The sequence below is a fragment of the Astyanax mexicanus genome, chromosome 5 (genome assembly GCF_023375975.1).
Source record: "Astyanax mexicanus isolate ESR-SI-001 chromosome 5, AstMex3_surface, whole genome shotgun sequence".
Lineage (NCBI taxonomy): Eukaryota > Metazoa > Chordata > Actinopteri > Characiformes > Acestrorhamphidae > Astyanax > Astyanax mexicanus.
Window position 1 is genome coordinate 21,784,943 of NC_064412.1, and position 14,936 is coordinate 21,799,878.

At 37.9% G+C, this 14,936-nt stretch overlaps 1 protein-coding gene across 1 annotated transcript; it reads left to right on the top strand.

Moving 5' to 3' along the window:
- Positions 1-8,066: 8,066 nt before the first annotated feature.
- dmrt2b (doublesex and mab-3 related transcription factor 2b) lies at positions 8,067-12,925 on the top strand. The gene is made up of 3 exons (XM_007258379.4): positions 8,067-9,208; positions 10,418-10,514; positions 11,581-12,925. The coding sequence occupies exons 1-3, from the start codon at positions 8,903-8,905 to the stop codon at positions 12,336-12,338; spliced, it is 1,161 nt and encodes a 386-aa protein (XP_007258441.3). The 5' UTR covers positions 8,067-8,902; the 3' UTR covers positions 12,339-12,925.
- Positions 12,926-14,936: the final 2,011 nt, after the last annotated feature.

Here is a 14,936-nt window from a genome sequence, read left to right on the forward strand (position 1 = left end):
GGGGCACCACTCCTTTCCTCATGTTTGACCTCACCGAGAAATGACCCTGAAGCTTTGAGAGCATCGTTTGGATTCAGAAAGGCATGAATTATTAGCTGTATAACCCGGTATTAGCATAATATGCACTCCAGTGCCATGCAGAGGGGGTGAACAAGACAGGAGTTAGCATGGCCAGGTGAAGAGCCAACCGACTGGCATTTCCCCTGAGTGCATTAAGATTCTCATTGAAGTATAACAGGTTATTTAAACATTTGTGAAGAAAGCTCTCTCTTACTTCAGAAGAAGTTTATACAGCCCATGCGGATCCTGATCGATGGTGTCAATATGAGATTGGGAATTGTCTACAACTTTACTGAGAAGCTGAAATACATTGAAATGATTAAAAGAAATTCACATGATGTCCTATACGCTCTCCAAAGTCAAACCGCTATGTGATTGCGATGCAGCGCATGCTTTGAACTGAGCTGAAGTGCTTTACTTTCCCTTTGAAGGTGCTCGACATTCTGCTCACCGCCCGTCTGAAAGTCAAACTCGGAGTACTTTCAAAGGTCGAGAAACACAAAGTTTTACTTTTGCATTGATTACTAACTTTCTTCGGTCTGTCTCAATCCTTTAAACAATTTCTTCTTCTTTAACAGAAAATTGAGAGAATGAACTGTAGGTGTTTGAAAAAAAAAATATTGTGTCAAGAGACAGCGGCGGTAGAGTCCACTTCATTTTCACATATTTTGGGTACACTGATGACATACTGAAGGAAAAATCAACATAAACTTTTAGGGTCTTAATAAGGTGTTGGGCTACCACAGGCTGCTGGTGAACCTTGAGTCTCAGTGAACCTTGGAAATGTAATGATGATGAAAACAAATCAATTTATACTTTTTATGGTTCCTAAAATGTTGCTTTAAATTCTCTTATAAGTGCTCAAGTTGAAATCTGATGACAGCAAATCTCATTGCAAAAGATTTATAATTAGTCTTTTCTAACAAATATCCTCATCTTTTATTTTAGGGAGAGTAGATTTCTCTAAATTCATAATAAAATCAGATCTTATTTACTATAATCATATAGTACACATTTTTTTGACACAATTCTACCAAAACTGTATAAATTACTACTGTGTGCACAAATAAAATTAATCAGATTATCAATATGTGAGTACTTAACAAGTATACCTAAATGACGAGAAATACAGAAGCACGTCTGTCTGCTCTTGCTTCATTAAGGGCCCTATTTTAGTTATCTATAGGCGAGCCATCAACCAGACACAGAGCATGCAGCATGATTAAGGGCGTATCAGTGTGTATTTGATATCGTAATACCAGAAAAAGTATGCCTGGTGTGGCTCAAAATGTGCAAAACACATGTACTAATTCTCCTAATTAAAAAGTGTTTTTTATCCGTAAAGTGAAATTAACCAATCAGTATAACACTTTCCATTCCCTTTAAGAGCCAGGTGCGCTCTGACTTTGGTAGATTGGTATTTATGGTGCAGCTCTTCTGTCCTTCTTAGCAGTGACATGTGCACTGACAAGCGCATTTACGCTGTGAAGGTGTAAGAGTAGGTCATTTATAGGAACAGCAGTGTTTTTTTATTTTGTATTCTGTTAATTGTTGATGTAAAAGTTGGTTCGTGCACTGCTGTGCGTGGGTGTACACATGTTAAGTGCACATGGTGCATCTGCATTTCCAAGATAGCAATGAACGTGTTTTTTTTTTCTGTTGCCAAGATCGCAGTACAGCAGAAACAAGATCTGAAAATAGACTGTTGACAATTGCAATGCAGTTTGCACAGAGTGTAAAAGAAGGCCCTTATAATAAACTACAGTGTTGTGTATTGTGTGCTAAATATATACTAAGCAAAATATTCCACCTTTTGTCGTTGTTTTCATTTTTTCATGTAATATAGTTTCCAATACAAATTGCCTGAGCAATCGAGGTACAAAAGATACACATAATATAGACATTACAACAAGTTTCAGTATAGGGAGCCTTAAAGGACATTAAAGGTGACCAACTGTATAACATGGTCAGGCAGTCTGAGACTGAGACTATTCTTTCTAAACATAACAAAGATGAATAGAAATCATGACCCACAGGACAGAAATACAACAATGTAGCTAAATAAATATCTGGTCTTACCTTAATTTTTGAGGGACACAAAGAGAGGACTAAATTTCCTGTGGTAATTCTTTTTCATTGTTTTTCCCCAGTGATTTTATTGACTATGTCTGTGTTTTCTCTGTCATGCACTGAGAAAATTACAGGCTTAATTACTTACCTACTGTTTTTAATATAACTCCGCGGCCGTCTTAATATTATAGTCCTGTCCAGATTTATATCTCTATGTTTTCCCAGGCAGGTGTTGCCTCACATCTGTGCTGTATTTAATCTCTAAACATATCAGAACATTTTTGGTGGATATTAAACACTTTATGATCTTATTGGAACCAGCGTCTCTTTAGTTATGTTTAGACTGCCAGAGCAAATTGGATTTTTTTTTTCATATCTAAATTGTAGCACTTTTTTCACTACAAACTCAGTCAGAAGACAAGAAGACAGTCATAGAACTACATGTTCATCTCTTCGACTTCCAAGGACAAGCAGTCCTAGTACTGAGATGAAGGCCTCAAGCCTTCAGCAACACCAAAGTCACTCTTATCCTCCTCACTTTCTTTCTCCAGTTCAGCGTCTCTCTGCTGGGAGTTTAAGAGAACATGGAGGTTTTAGTATGCACTAGAACAAAGTTGCTCTCCTTAGTCGATTGGTATTAGGTCACAGGTTTCACCTACAGTGTTGAATATTGAGGCTTTATTCTTCCCTCAAACCTCTGCTCCCCTTTTGCCCATCCAGGCCTTGTTTTCCATCTAATAGAGCAGTTGGGCTGCTACCACAGTGCCAGCACCACCATGTTGTTGCTCAGATAATCAAGAGCATTTTGATTCCCCAGTTTGCATTTCCTGTTTACCACAGAGCACCTGAGAACAGAGACCCCCTCCCCCACACTCAGAGGGATACAAATGTGGTTTTGATGTGATTATTTTGCACAAATCTGATTTCATGTGGTTGTTGGGTGTCCAGACTTTTAAAAAAAATCAGTCTGGAAACAATCTAGATAAGACAAATATCAGATTTGGGCTGGGAGTGTGAACATAGCCTTAGTGTTTCTAAAATTGATTAAAAAAAAACTGGAAGTTTAGTCTCTGTATCAAAACAGGTTATGCTGAAAACAAGTATCTCTTTGGATAGTTTTCTCCATTTAAATATCTTCATATTAACCTGAATGGCAAACAGGATGTCTTCTAATTCTGCTTATATATCACCCTCCCAGACATCATGCAGGTTTTGTTTAATGAAATTTCAGATTTTTCTTTGTGATAATGATGAAATTGTACTAAAGATTCTGTGGAATTTGCTGAGCTGATACCTCACATTTGAACAGATCCATGTGAGACTTTAATATTCCCTTTGATAAGCCCTTGGATTCTGATACTAATGACTTCATTAAGTCATCTAATGATTTCGACCTTACCCTGCATGTCTCAGGCTCTTCACACAAACATTGTTATACTTTAGACCAGGTTATACCGCATGTGCATAGAGAGCATCACAGTGTATACCAATGATAATGTGGTAATTTTAGATCACTGATTTAACTTCTTCAAGAAGACAGTGTTTAACAGTTTTAAGATTTAAGGCATAAAATAAATAATTTAATCCAGATTTTGTGGTAGATTTCCAATTTTTTACAGCAGGACTTAATGAATGCATTAGCATCATCACCCCATTTAAGACTATGTAAAAGTATGTGCCTTAAATTTAAAAATCCCCATGAAGAACCTCAACCACAATTATTTAGGGCATTTTCACACCTGTAGTTCATTTCGTTGGTCCAAATCATGAGTTCCATTATTTGGAAGAGATTTTGCATTGGTGTGATTTGTTTTCACAGAGGCAAAAACCTAAACCAACCAAAATGCGCCCAAACGAATATGAAAGAATAAAAAAGTAAATATATCAAGAATTAGAGAAAGTAAATAGAGCTAGAACGTGTTGTGTTTTTTAGACCATCGCATATACTGGTAGCTGTGCAGTGTAAAGCTGCTTTAACACTGTTTTAAATGGATAGGGCAGTTTTCACACAATTGTACCAATAAAAGGAGTTGTGTGCGGGCACATATCACATTCAATGTAAAAAAAAAAGAAGTTATAGTAATTATCTGAGTAAATAATCAGGTTAAACAGCACCTGAACAGCTGTTTAGCTCAAATCTGAGGAGTATATTTGACACCAAGGGTGCAAACAAACCAGAGTGTTTGTGTGAAAACACTGCTAAAGTTAAATACAGATTTTAAGAGCTTTGCAAGGTCCATAGATCATGCCACTTGCCATCAGCAGCCAGACTCTGAGAGAGCACAATTTGCCTGCTCTCTCAGGGGTTGATAAATATCACTTTCCCCCGCCATCACTTCAAGTGTACATTGGTCAGCACAGGCATTTGTTTGGGAGCTGTGCTTTTCTCCAAGCTCACTGTCTGCATAACTACGATGCATCAGAGGAAGTTTAAAGTCAAAGAAAATGTGGCTGACTTCACATGTGTGGGAGCAGGCATGTGCTAATCTTCACCCTCCTAGTGTTTGAGGTGTTGCTACTGAATGCAGGAGTTAATTTGAACAGGAATTGGGCAATTGTCCTTCCAAACTGAGTAGAAAATGAGGTAAAATTTTAGAAATAATTTAATAATTTTCCTATTGTAGGAAAGCAGGTGACAAGTGGGCTGGTCCTCATGACATTTATAAAAAAATAATCTAAAACATTTCTCAATATCCATCTTAACATGACATGGTCAGGTTAATTTTCGAGCCTCATTGTCAGACACAAAGAACACCTTAAATTTATTTTATTCATAGAAATTAACCATTCTTCCAAAACCCTTATTAGATCTCTCAAACTCTCAAATGGCAAATGTGATGAGTTTGCGGATTTCTTTGGTCTTAAAATACTTTCCATTAGGGACAGCATAGCTAATGACTATCGCCCCCCCCAAAGACCTCTTGGCCCACAGTGGGGAAGGAAGTACAATGTCAGCTTTTGCATCAATCAGTCATGAAAAGCTTACTAAAGTGATTCGACGTCTAAAGATTCCAGCTACCCTCGGGATCCTCTTTCTACCATTTTTTAAGACTTACTCTCATTGTAGGTCATTGGCACTGATAACCATTCCCTTTAACAAGGAATTCACATTTAGAGTTTTAAACCATATGTTACCAGATATTATCAACTGAATCATTGTTTTTTGGGCTAGATTGAAATGATGGTATCTATTCTAGTGATTATAAATCTCAGTTAGGAAAGTTGGTTTATGATACACAAATGGCACACATTGCCATTGGTCCTATTAAGGCTCAATTATTCTCAATGTTAAATATTTAGACATTGACACAGATGGAACCATCTGTCTGTACTTTCATTGTGTCTTTATTTGTTCTTTGAAAGCTTATTTGGAAAGCTTATATGGAAAAGCAGCCTTTTCCCATTATGGCTGTAATCTCTGTAACTCTCTTCCTGATGACCTGAGGGCTTTTGGTGATCTTTCCAAATTTAAGAGCAGCGTTAAGACCTATCTGTTTCCATCTGGTTTTTAAACTAATCAGTTAAACAGTTAATATGTTATTCATTGCTTACTTACTATTTGCACTGTTTCCTTTAAATTCTCTTTCCTGTTTAATTTTATTCCCTGTTTTATACCTGTAATTTTTTGGTCTAGAATGATTCCTTCATTTACTGGGCTGGAGACTAATCAAGCAATGCACAGGCTAATCAAGGCCCACCCATGGCTACTTGCCTGGACATGAGTGTGATTGCTTGTAAGTAGCAGTGGGGGGCACTCAAGGTTACATCTTTCATGTCCTTCAGGGACTGACAGTACAAACACCGTCCACATGGGGGCTGCACTTTCACTGGGTGTTTGTAAGAGCTGCTCAGATAATGTCAGATAAACATAAGAACATGTAACTTTCCCTTCCCACAGGCTGTCCAACAATATTACCCTATAACCACTATAACATACATCACCTATAACCTTTCCATAATCTAAACTACTTCTACACCAGGGCTTCCCTATGCTCTTTCATGTGTTTTCTATATTTCTGCATTTTCTTGTTTGCCTTTGATGCTTGGTTGTATTTGATGTCTGGATTACTGGGTTGTTTTCTTGTTTCTCTTTGATGATCAGAGTACTGACAATTGTAAGTGCCATGTATAATCTATGTCCAAATGTTTGTGAACCCTCTTCTAAGGAATGCATTTAGCTATTTTGAGATGAATCAATTGCTGACATGTATGTGCAAATGCACACATACACAGCTAATCTATTGCCTTTAGAGAGGCAATGCGAATAGACTAGGATTACATGGCTATACAGAAACCCAGAACTGGGCTGTGGAGCAGTGGAACTGTGTTCTTTGGAACAGTGGTGCTTCATCTATTGCTTTCTAAACAGTACAAACAGTTTATCCAACAAAAACAGAATTTTAATACTATTGATTTTGTAAGACACTATGAATAAGCAGGTGTCCAAAAAACTCCTACATCCTTTAATCATCACGTACGTATCGATGCGTTTTCCTTAACTTGAAGCTGATTGGTTTTAGAAGGACATGTGTCTGATTTTGGCGTGTTGACAATTCAACGGGTGGTTCATTCGGCGGGAGATCTTTCAAGGATAAGGATGAATTAAAAATGAATGAACAGATTCATTTTGTCTCCATAATAGTGCTATTAGGGTTTTTATACCAGCAGCAGCAACTTCAGGCACAGGCTAGTTAAAATTCTCTAGGTTAGTACAAATTCGCCAAACGAACGTGCTTGTTATGAAGCAACTGTATTGCCTCTGACAGATAAGGAGGAAAAAAACTATATCTGCTGCCGTTGGTCCGAAAGTTTGAAACATCCAGAAAAGCGCTTTCACACTGCAGGCGAACCGGACCATGGTTCAGAAGATCCGCACCGAGACCACCTCTCTTGGTCGGACCAAAATCTGGTCCTTTGGTCCGGACCGTAATTTGCGGCCCCTTTCACACCTGCTACTTTGGTTCGGCCCAAACTGAAAAGTCCGAAAGTCCGGACCAAACAAGGCAGGTGTGAAAGCACCCTTACACTTTGCCTAATTCCTGTATAGAAGTAAATATTAAATATTACATTTTATTTAAATATGTAGTTTGGCTGTGGTCTGGAAACCTGTATATAATGGAGTTTAAAAGCCTAAGGTACCTGATTTGATTTAGGCCTTGCCAATATATCTTTGCTATCATAACGACAGGTAAAATAAATCATTGTGCATGTACTAATTCTCCTAATTAATCATGGGTGTGTGTTGTGCCATAACATTTAATAAACCCATAATAACAAAATCAGGGTGTTACTTGCCACCCTTTAAGAGCGAGGTGCACTCTGATTTTAGGGCAGAGCTATTTCATGGGTGCATGTAAATAGATGAAAAAAATCTCTGGATTAAACTGAAATCCTGCATTAGTAAAAAAAAAAAGGATTACAGGCGGAAGAGCTAATAAGGCTTTCCACATTATATTATAAATGTTTAAAAATGTATTATAAATGGTATATATTACAGCCCTATCTGGACAGTATAAGTTTCTCAGCGGGACGTCTGTGAAAAATATTTCACACTTCTACTCAGTGATAAATCTCTTGCATCTGGACTGCAACTGAAAAAACAGGAGGACCCGTGAGTTTTTTGGTTTTCTAGGTCACATGACATTGCGTTCAGTAGCTCCTCCATTAGCACTCACTGTTTTGTATACATGGATCTCCATGGACAATTAGCTATTTATTAAACGTAAAGGTGACAAAACTCGAGGTGACAAAAAACAGTAAGTAATTCAGCGTGTCATTTTCTCAGAGGACGTCTGAGAAACATACATAAATGGTTGTTCCGGATGGGAATAAAATAACAGAGGAGCCCCCATAAAAAAAAAAAATACCCCAGGACCCCTTGAGAAACAAATCCCGTCCAGATAGGGCTTTAGTCAGTGTTTTCCCCCTTAATATTTTACATTACATTACATTACATTTGGCAGACGCTTTTGTCCAAAGCGACTTACAATAGTCAAGTACAATGTAAAATAAGTTTAAAGGTAAAACATCTTTGGATAGGGATAAAAGGAGGTCAAAGGGGAATAATAGGATAGAGGAGTGAAGGAGGGGAAGAAGGAAATGAGGTTAGAAGTAGTTAGTGTGTTAGAGGTGTTAAGAGAGTAAGTGCTCTTTGAAGAGCTCTGTCTTCAGGAGTTTCTTAAAGATAGCGAGAGATTCTCCTGATCTGGTAGTGGAAGGTAGTTTGTTTCCACCATTGGGGAACTCTGTATGAGAACAGTCTGGATTGCTTTGTGTGAATGTTTGGCAAAGCGAGGCGACATATCCCAGTTGATTTTTTTTCTTTGTTTTGAGTGGAAAACAGACATCCATCATCCTGTGTTTACTGAGGCACAGGCATGAGCCCAGGCGTTGGCGCCTTTTTTCCTTCAGGGTTTTAACCAATCAGCGTTAACACGAGCGCATGGGCGGGGCTTAGGCGCCCAGATACTCCCCAAAACCTGCGTGACGCTGAGAGTCACTGCTGCTGGTTAAAAACGGAGCCGAGGAGCAAAATGAGCTCAAACTCTTATAGGCAGCCAACTCTCACCTGGAGAGGCTTTAGAGTCCTGCAGGTGAGCTCCAGGCAGGTGAAAGACAGAGCTGTGTTTCATTCCTGTGTATGGTTTAATTTGAGGCTGTAAAGTTCAGTAATGCCGGAAATTAGGAGCTTTATCTGCGTTAACTCCGTATAAACTTAGTTAACAGCCACACCAAAGCCCCCAGCAGCAGCAGCCGCTCCGCTGTTCTACAGATGAGCGCTGAAGTGGAGGCAGACCTGCGGGCGCAGCTGCTGAACCGCAGGCAGGACGGAGGTGAAGATGAGGAGGTGGAGCAGGAGGAGGAGGAGATAGACGTGGAGACCGTGGAGGTGAAGCGCAGGCCGAGCCGGAGCCCGAAGTGCGCGCGCTGCCGGAACCACGGCGTCGTGTCTCGCCTCAAGGGCCACAAGCGGCTGTGCCGGTGGCGGGACTGCCGCTGTGCCAACTGCGCTCTGGTGGTGGAGAGGCAACGCGTGATGGCCGCGCAGGTGGCCCTCAGGAGGCAGCAGGCGGCCGAGGTGAGCTCACTGCGCAGGCGCGATCCTCAGTACCAACTTAGCCACTAACTTTTATTTTAAAGGGACGCACTTATAACCCCTCACAAAACACAGTTTAACGGGGTTTACAGAGTTTAAACACAGTTCAACAGAGTGTAAGCACAGTTTAACCGGTTTAAACACAGTTTAACAGGGTTTGCAGAGTTTAAACACAGTGTAACAGAGAGTAAATATGTAAAATGTGTTGAAACACTTTTGAAACACAATTTAAACACAGTTTAAACTCGGTATAACACAGCTTACAGAGTTGAAAAGTTTAAACAGTTTAACAATGTATACACAATTCAACAGGGATTACAGAGTTTAACAGAGTGTAAACACAGTTTAACACATTCAAACACAGTTTAACAGTGTATACACAGTTAACAGGATTTACAAGTTAAAACAGAGAGGATTTACAAGTTATCAGAGTTTACTGTTTAACAGTGTAAACACTGTTTAACAGAGGTTACAGAGTTTAACAGATTGTAAACACAGCTTAACATAGTTTTAAAGAGTTTAACAGAGTGTAAACACAGTTTACCAGAGTTTAAAGAGTTGATACAAAGTTAACAGTGATACAGTGGCCTGAAGGAATAATATTGTCATATTATTTTAGGGCCATGTGGGTCATCAAGTTTTGCTGTTTGTAGCAAAATGAAAATTCACAATCTTTTAATTTCCCAATTAATATTGACTAGAGACAGATTATATCTGTCCAGTATATAAAGTGCATTATTAGTATCATGAAATGTTGGATCAGTGACTTCTGTTACAATCTAGTGAAAATGTCAATTAGGGGTGCATGCATGAGTTATGCAGATTTGTGCAACTCTGTATTATATCTTTAAAAAGAGTTCAAAGTGAAATAATCAGAATTGGGTTTCAATTTTAAACTTAAACTTGAAATCTAAAGTTTCTTGATATGACAAAACAGTTACATTAAATGTGCATATATGTGAAATTCTAAAAATTAAACATTGTAGGAAAATATTTGCATTTATGTACTTTCTGAAATGCAAAAAATAAATAATGATTATACTATACTATTAAGTATTTAAAATGTAGGTCATCAGGATTATTTACTAGTTTTGGTTGCTTTATGTTGAACTTCACACACTCTGTAAGACTGTAACAAACATATCAGAATAGTCACACAGATAATCCAGAATTGTTTACTTTCTTCCACAGGGTAAGAAAAGCCAGAGGAGCGCTTCTTTTCTCAGACGCTCAGCATACCAGTGCTACAGCAGGGCACCCAGTCTCCTGGCAAAGAGCATTCTGGAGGGTAAGCCTTAATGAACACACATCTCATTAACACATCCAGAGCCTCCCAGGCGACATCAGGAGACGGTGGATTAGTTCAGCCATTATGCTACAGATCCCTTTGCCCATAACAGAGCTGTTTGTGTTTATTTAAGGTAATTAAAATTATGCAAATGAAGGTAGGAATTACAGCAGCGTGGACTGATGCGAGTGCTTCAGAGACTGAAGGTCCCTGATGTGCTTCATTCGGCGTTGACATTAAAGTTCCTGCACTGCTGTTCGTCCTCCAATTTCGATTCGTAATGTCTTTGTTAGTCCGATTCTGTATTCTACAGGAGAGGATTTTATTATGGGTAATGGCAGTGGTAATGGTTTATTGCTTTGCGTTCATTAGACTGCTGATTGTATTGTTGGATTTTATTTACTTCATAATGTTACAACACCTTGGTTTCGTCTTTTAATATGAAAAGATTAAAAAGAAACATTTGTTGAATTTTGATATTCTGATATTTACTGTTTATACTGTTTATACCACTGCGCAAGCTCTGATAACTGGTATTTTAAACAAAATTGCATTTTTTTAAACAGGTTTAAACATTACATTATTTGAACTTGACAGTAAATAACTGACAACGACTGTGTTTATCGCTGGTGTCCAATGAAAGACTAGTATCTACAAAAGAGCAACTTTGCAGAAAAACAAGAAAACCTTCTTAACTCTCAATGGAAGTCAGTGTAAAAAGAGTTCACTTCAAGTCACTTTGGAGAATTTCTTTTGGTCTATTCATCAAGAAATTTTGGCACAGGGCAAAGGACAGTTTGTGTGTTGCCCTTTTCACTTTTGACATGTTGACAGTTGTTCAATAAACTTTGTCAGAGGTTCATGACGAATAGACCAAAAGAAGTGGTTCAGCATGAGTTTGGAATAAAACAATGTCATTGATATATGATGTCCTTAATCTTTAAGTTGTATTTAAGTTGCCTGTTTGGTATTAATATACTTTTCACAATGTTGTGCTTTAAAAAAAATGTAAATAGAGAATATAAACATCAATTAAGACTTTTTAATGCTTTCTTTATGCTTCTAGGCTACACACCTCCAGTGCTGGAGGACTGGCCAAAGAGACTTCACTATCCTCCACTGAGTGTAAGGATGAGGAAGAGGAGAGCTTTTGCTGATAAAGAGCTCGAGAATGTGATGCTGGAGCGAGAGCTGAGACAGAGAGAGATGGAGGAGCTTCCTGAACTCGTCTTCCTTCAGGCCACCGTATCTCCTGCTCCATCGCCATGCTTCTGCCCACTGTCTGACCCCAGCCCAGCCAGCCTCGTGCCCATTTACAAATCCAGGCCTCTGCTGTTTGAGTGTGATCTCCACTGCCACACACAGGAGTTCAAATCCAAGAGTGTAGAGCAGTGTCACAGGGACGTCCTTACACAAAGCTGTGTTCTTCGTACAGCAACCAAAAGCTGGGAACTTTGCAGTGACAGGGACTCATGCCTGGAATCCTTTCCACTGCCCTCATTTCAAAGCTCTCACTATTATTGCAGTGAAAACTCAGGTGTCAACACAGAAAGGAGCATGCTAGAAAATGGCACTGCTGACTCGTCTAGCGCCGTGCCAAAAAGTGTTTCTGCTGACAGATTGGATATCACGTCAAAGCGAGATGGTGCCCTTTCTCTGATTGAGGCAAAGGTGCTGTCACAGGCTGAGCTGCCAGATAAACACTGCAGGGCACCAGGGCTCGAAAAGCTCACACACAAAGACTGGGCCGCTGAAAGAAACCCCATTAAAAATTCCAATGCACGGCCTTTACCCTTTTCTGTAGAGGCATTGCTGATGAGATGATAAAAGAGCTTCTCTATAGAATTCACTTTTTGCATGTTTCTCATGCTATGCAATAGAAGAATGTATATTATTTTAAAACAAAATATCTTTTGACTGTATGTTAACATCCTTTTTGGTGTTTATAATTCTAATTGTCTGGCATTTCAAATGAAATATTTTTGTAGTTTTATTTATTTTTTTACTATACACCTTTTTATCTTGTATTCATACAAAAGCCTTTTTAACATGTATGCCCAAGTGTTTTCTAATTAAATATGTGCTGTGTACACTAACAGTGTTGCTTGTCTGTATAAATATATATTTATAGACAGTATCGTATAAATACTTATATATGTAAGTTTAATTGGCTGTTTTTGTTACTGTTATTTTACTATGCATTGTAATATTTACCACCCAGACACACCCAGACTACATTTACGCAGCAGGCTTAGTCTTTTAAAGGCTGTTCTATTTTTTCAAAGAACCTTATAAAAGAAGAGCCCTGCAATGGGAAGCAGCTTAGCATAACACAGAGAATAAGACATGAAGAAGAAATAGCTACATTTATTTTTGCATCATACTGTATATGAATGTGTGTGCAATTCTTTTAGGAAAGCAATAGATTTTTGGCTTTATACATGACAAAAGTGCATATATATATATATTTATATATGAACAAATAAAAATAAAATAGGCATAAAATTTGCAGGTTAAGCGATTTATTTCCTTTGTTTTTATTTATTATTATTTATTGGCAGACACTGTTGTTAGAGTAGTCTGTAAGGTAATGTAATGTTGCTGTTTTAGAGATACATGTTTTTGATTAAAGAGCGACAACATTTGCTATTTGTGTTGGACAGAGTTCCAATGTGGCATTCACCTTTAAACACGCACACATACACACAAGTGACAAAACACACTATAATACAGTGACCATACATATCTGGAAGGATATATGGGAAGCTGCACTGTAGTGAGGGTTAAGGGCATTGCTTAAGGATTGTACGTTTTTAGCATTTTTTAAAAATGCTAAAAAAAAGGTTAAATTAACATCTGCCCAGTTTGGATGTTGTGTTTGACATTGAGTTGCTGTAGCTTCTAGTCAATCAATATTTACAGCTTAACAAGGTCTTTAAAAAACATATCATTATGGGCGAAATAATTAAGGCATTAATATTGACTCAGCATTACTTTATTAACTTTGTTAATTTGTTCTATTATTTTTACACATATATATATACAAATAACCTCAATTAGACATTTCCTATAGCCATTGACTCAGAGAATGTTTTTTTTCTTCCCAATTTATAATTATTAGTTATTTTCACATGACAGGCCTCTAGTTATGTAATGATAAATGTAAAATAATCATTATTTATACTAAATAAGTTGTCAAATTCAGGCTTCAGACCTTAAGAATGTATCCAATACAATATTCCAAAAATAAAGTGTTACCAATAGTGCATACACAGGTATTGTACCGTAAGTCACCTTGTTGTGAGAGTGGTGATATCACTGCGCATGGGCATCTGATAAGGTTGCTGTAGCAACATTGTTCTTTATTCTTCAACCTGGCTTTGTTCCAGAGCCTTGGCTAGTTTGTTTAACCTGCAGCTGATCTGTATCCTTCCTCTTTTCTCCTCCTTTCTTTTTTTCCTTCATTATAATTTCCCTGATAGAGCAGCTAGATAGTTTTGACATCTCTGGACCGTGTGGCGTCAACATGGTTGATAGCACCATGGCCTCTTCTTTGTCTGTCTGTATCTCAGAGCATCTGGGAAAGCAGATAGGGGCTCCACATCTGGAGGCTTTCAGAAGAACCTTAATCGTTCCCACGGGAGAGCAAGGACGAACATTTCCAGCGCCTCTGACGCTCTTTCAGAATGAACGTAACACTTGACACTCATGCAGATCAGAGAAATACGAGCGCTGCATTTTATAGTGCGCTATGTATTGACATACACCTTCCACTGAATGACACAACTAAACCCTCAGCTAATTTAAGGCTTTTTGCCTCTGTTACATAAAGGACTTATATATACATGAATATATCAAAAGTATTGTATTTGTTTAAAAATAGACCTTAATTTCTTAATCTTAATCTTAAATTGTCTTTAAAATAATCTTAAAAATGCCACAGGTATAAAAGACAATTTTGTTTTTTTATTTTTGTGCATTGCATTTCACAGTAAAGAAATTGCATCCAGAAGTTAGCCTCCTGATATAACAACAGACTGAGCTTTATTTATGCCTCAAAGTCGCATTATTTTTTGGGTACAGTACCAGTCAAAAGTTTGGACATGCCTTAAATTTAGTGTTTTCTGCATTGTAAATTAATAGTAAAGTCATTGAAACTATAAAGAAAACATATGGACTTATTTACTAAACAAAAATGTTATATATTATATATTTAATATATTATATAATATGTTAAAGATAGCAGAATATATTTTAGATTCTTCCAAGTTTTCAGCTATTTTTAGGCTTTATGAGGTAGAGTCACCAGGAATGGCTTCCCTCGTAATGTGTTTGAGAGCATCAGTTGTAAAGTTGTGAAGAGGTAGAGTGGGTATAGAGTAAATAGACCTATTTGAGTAATGTTTTAATCCATATTACGGC

Bases quoted from the DNA above. Each gene is read 5' to 3' on its own strand.
- dmrt2b (XM_007258379.4), top strand. From the start codon at position 8,903: ATGAGCGCTGAAGTGGAGGCAGACCTGCGGGCGCAGCTGCTGAACCGC. The intron at 9,209-10,417 runs GTGAGCTCACTG...TTTCTTCCACAG, and splicing joins GGAGGCAGCAGGCGGCCGAG to GGTAAGAAAAGCCAGAGGAG. The intron at 10,515-11,580 runs GTAAGCCTTAAT...TTATGCTTCTAG, and splicing joins GGCAAAGAGCATTCTGGAGG to GCTACACACCTCCAGTGCTG.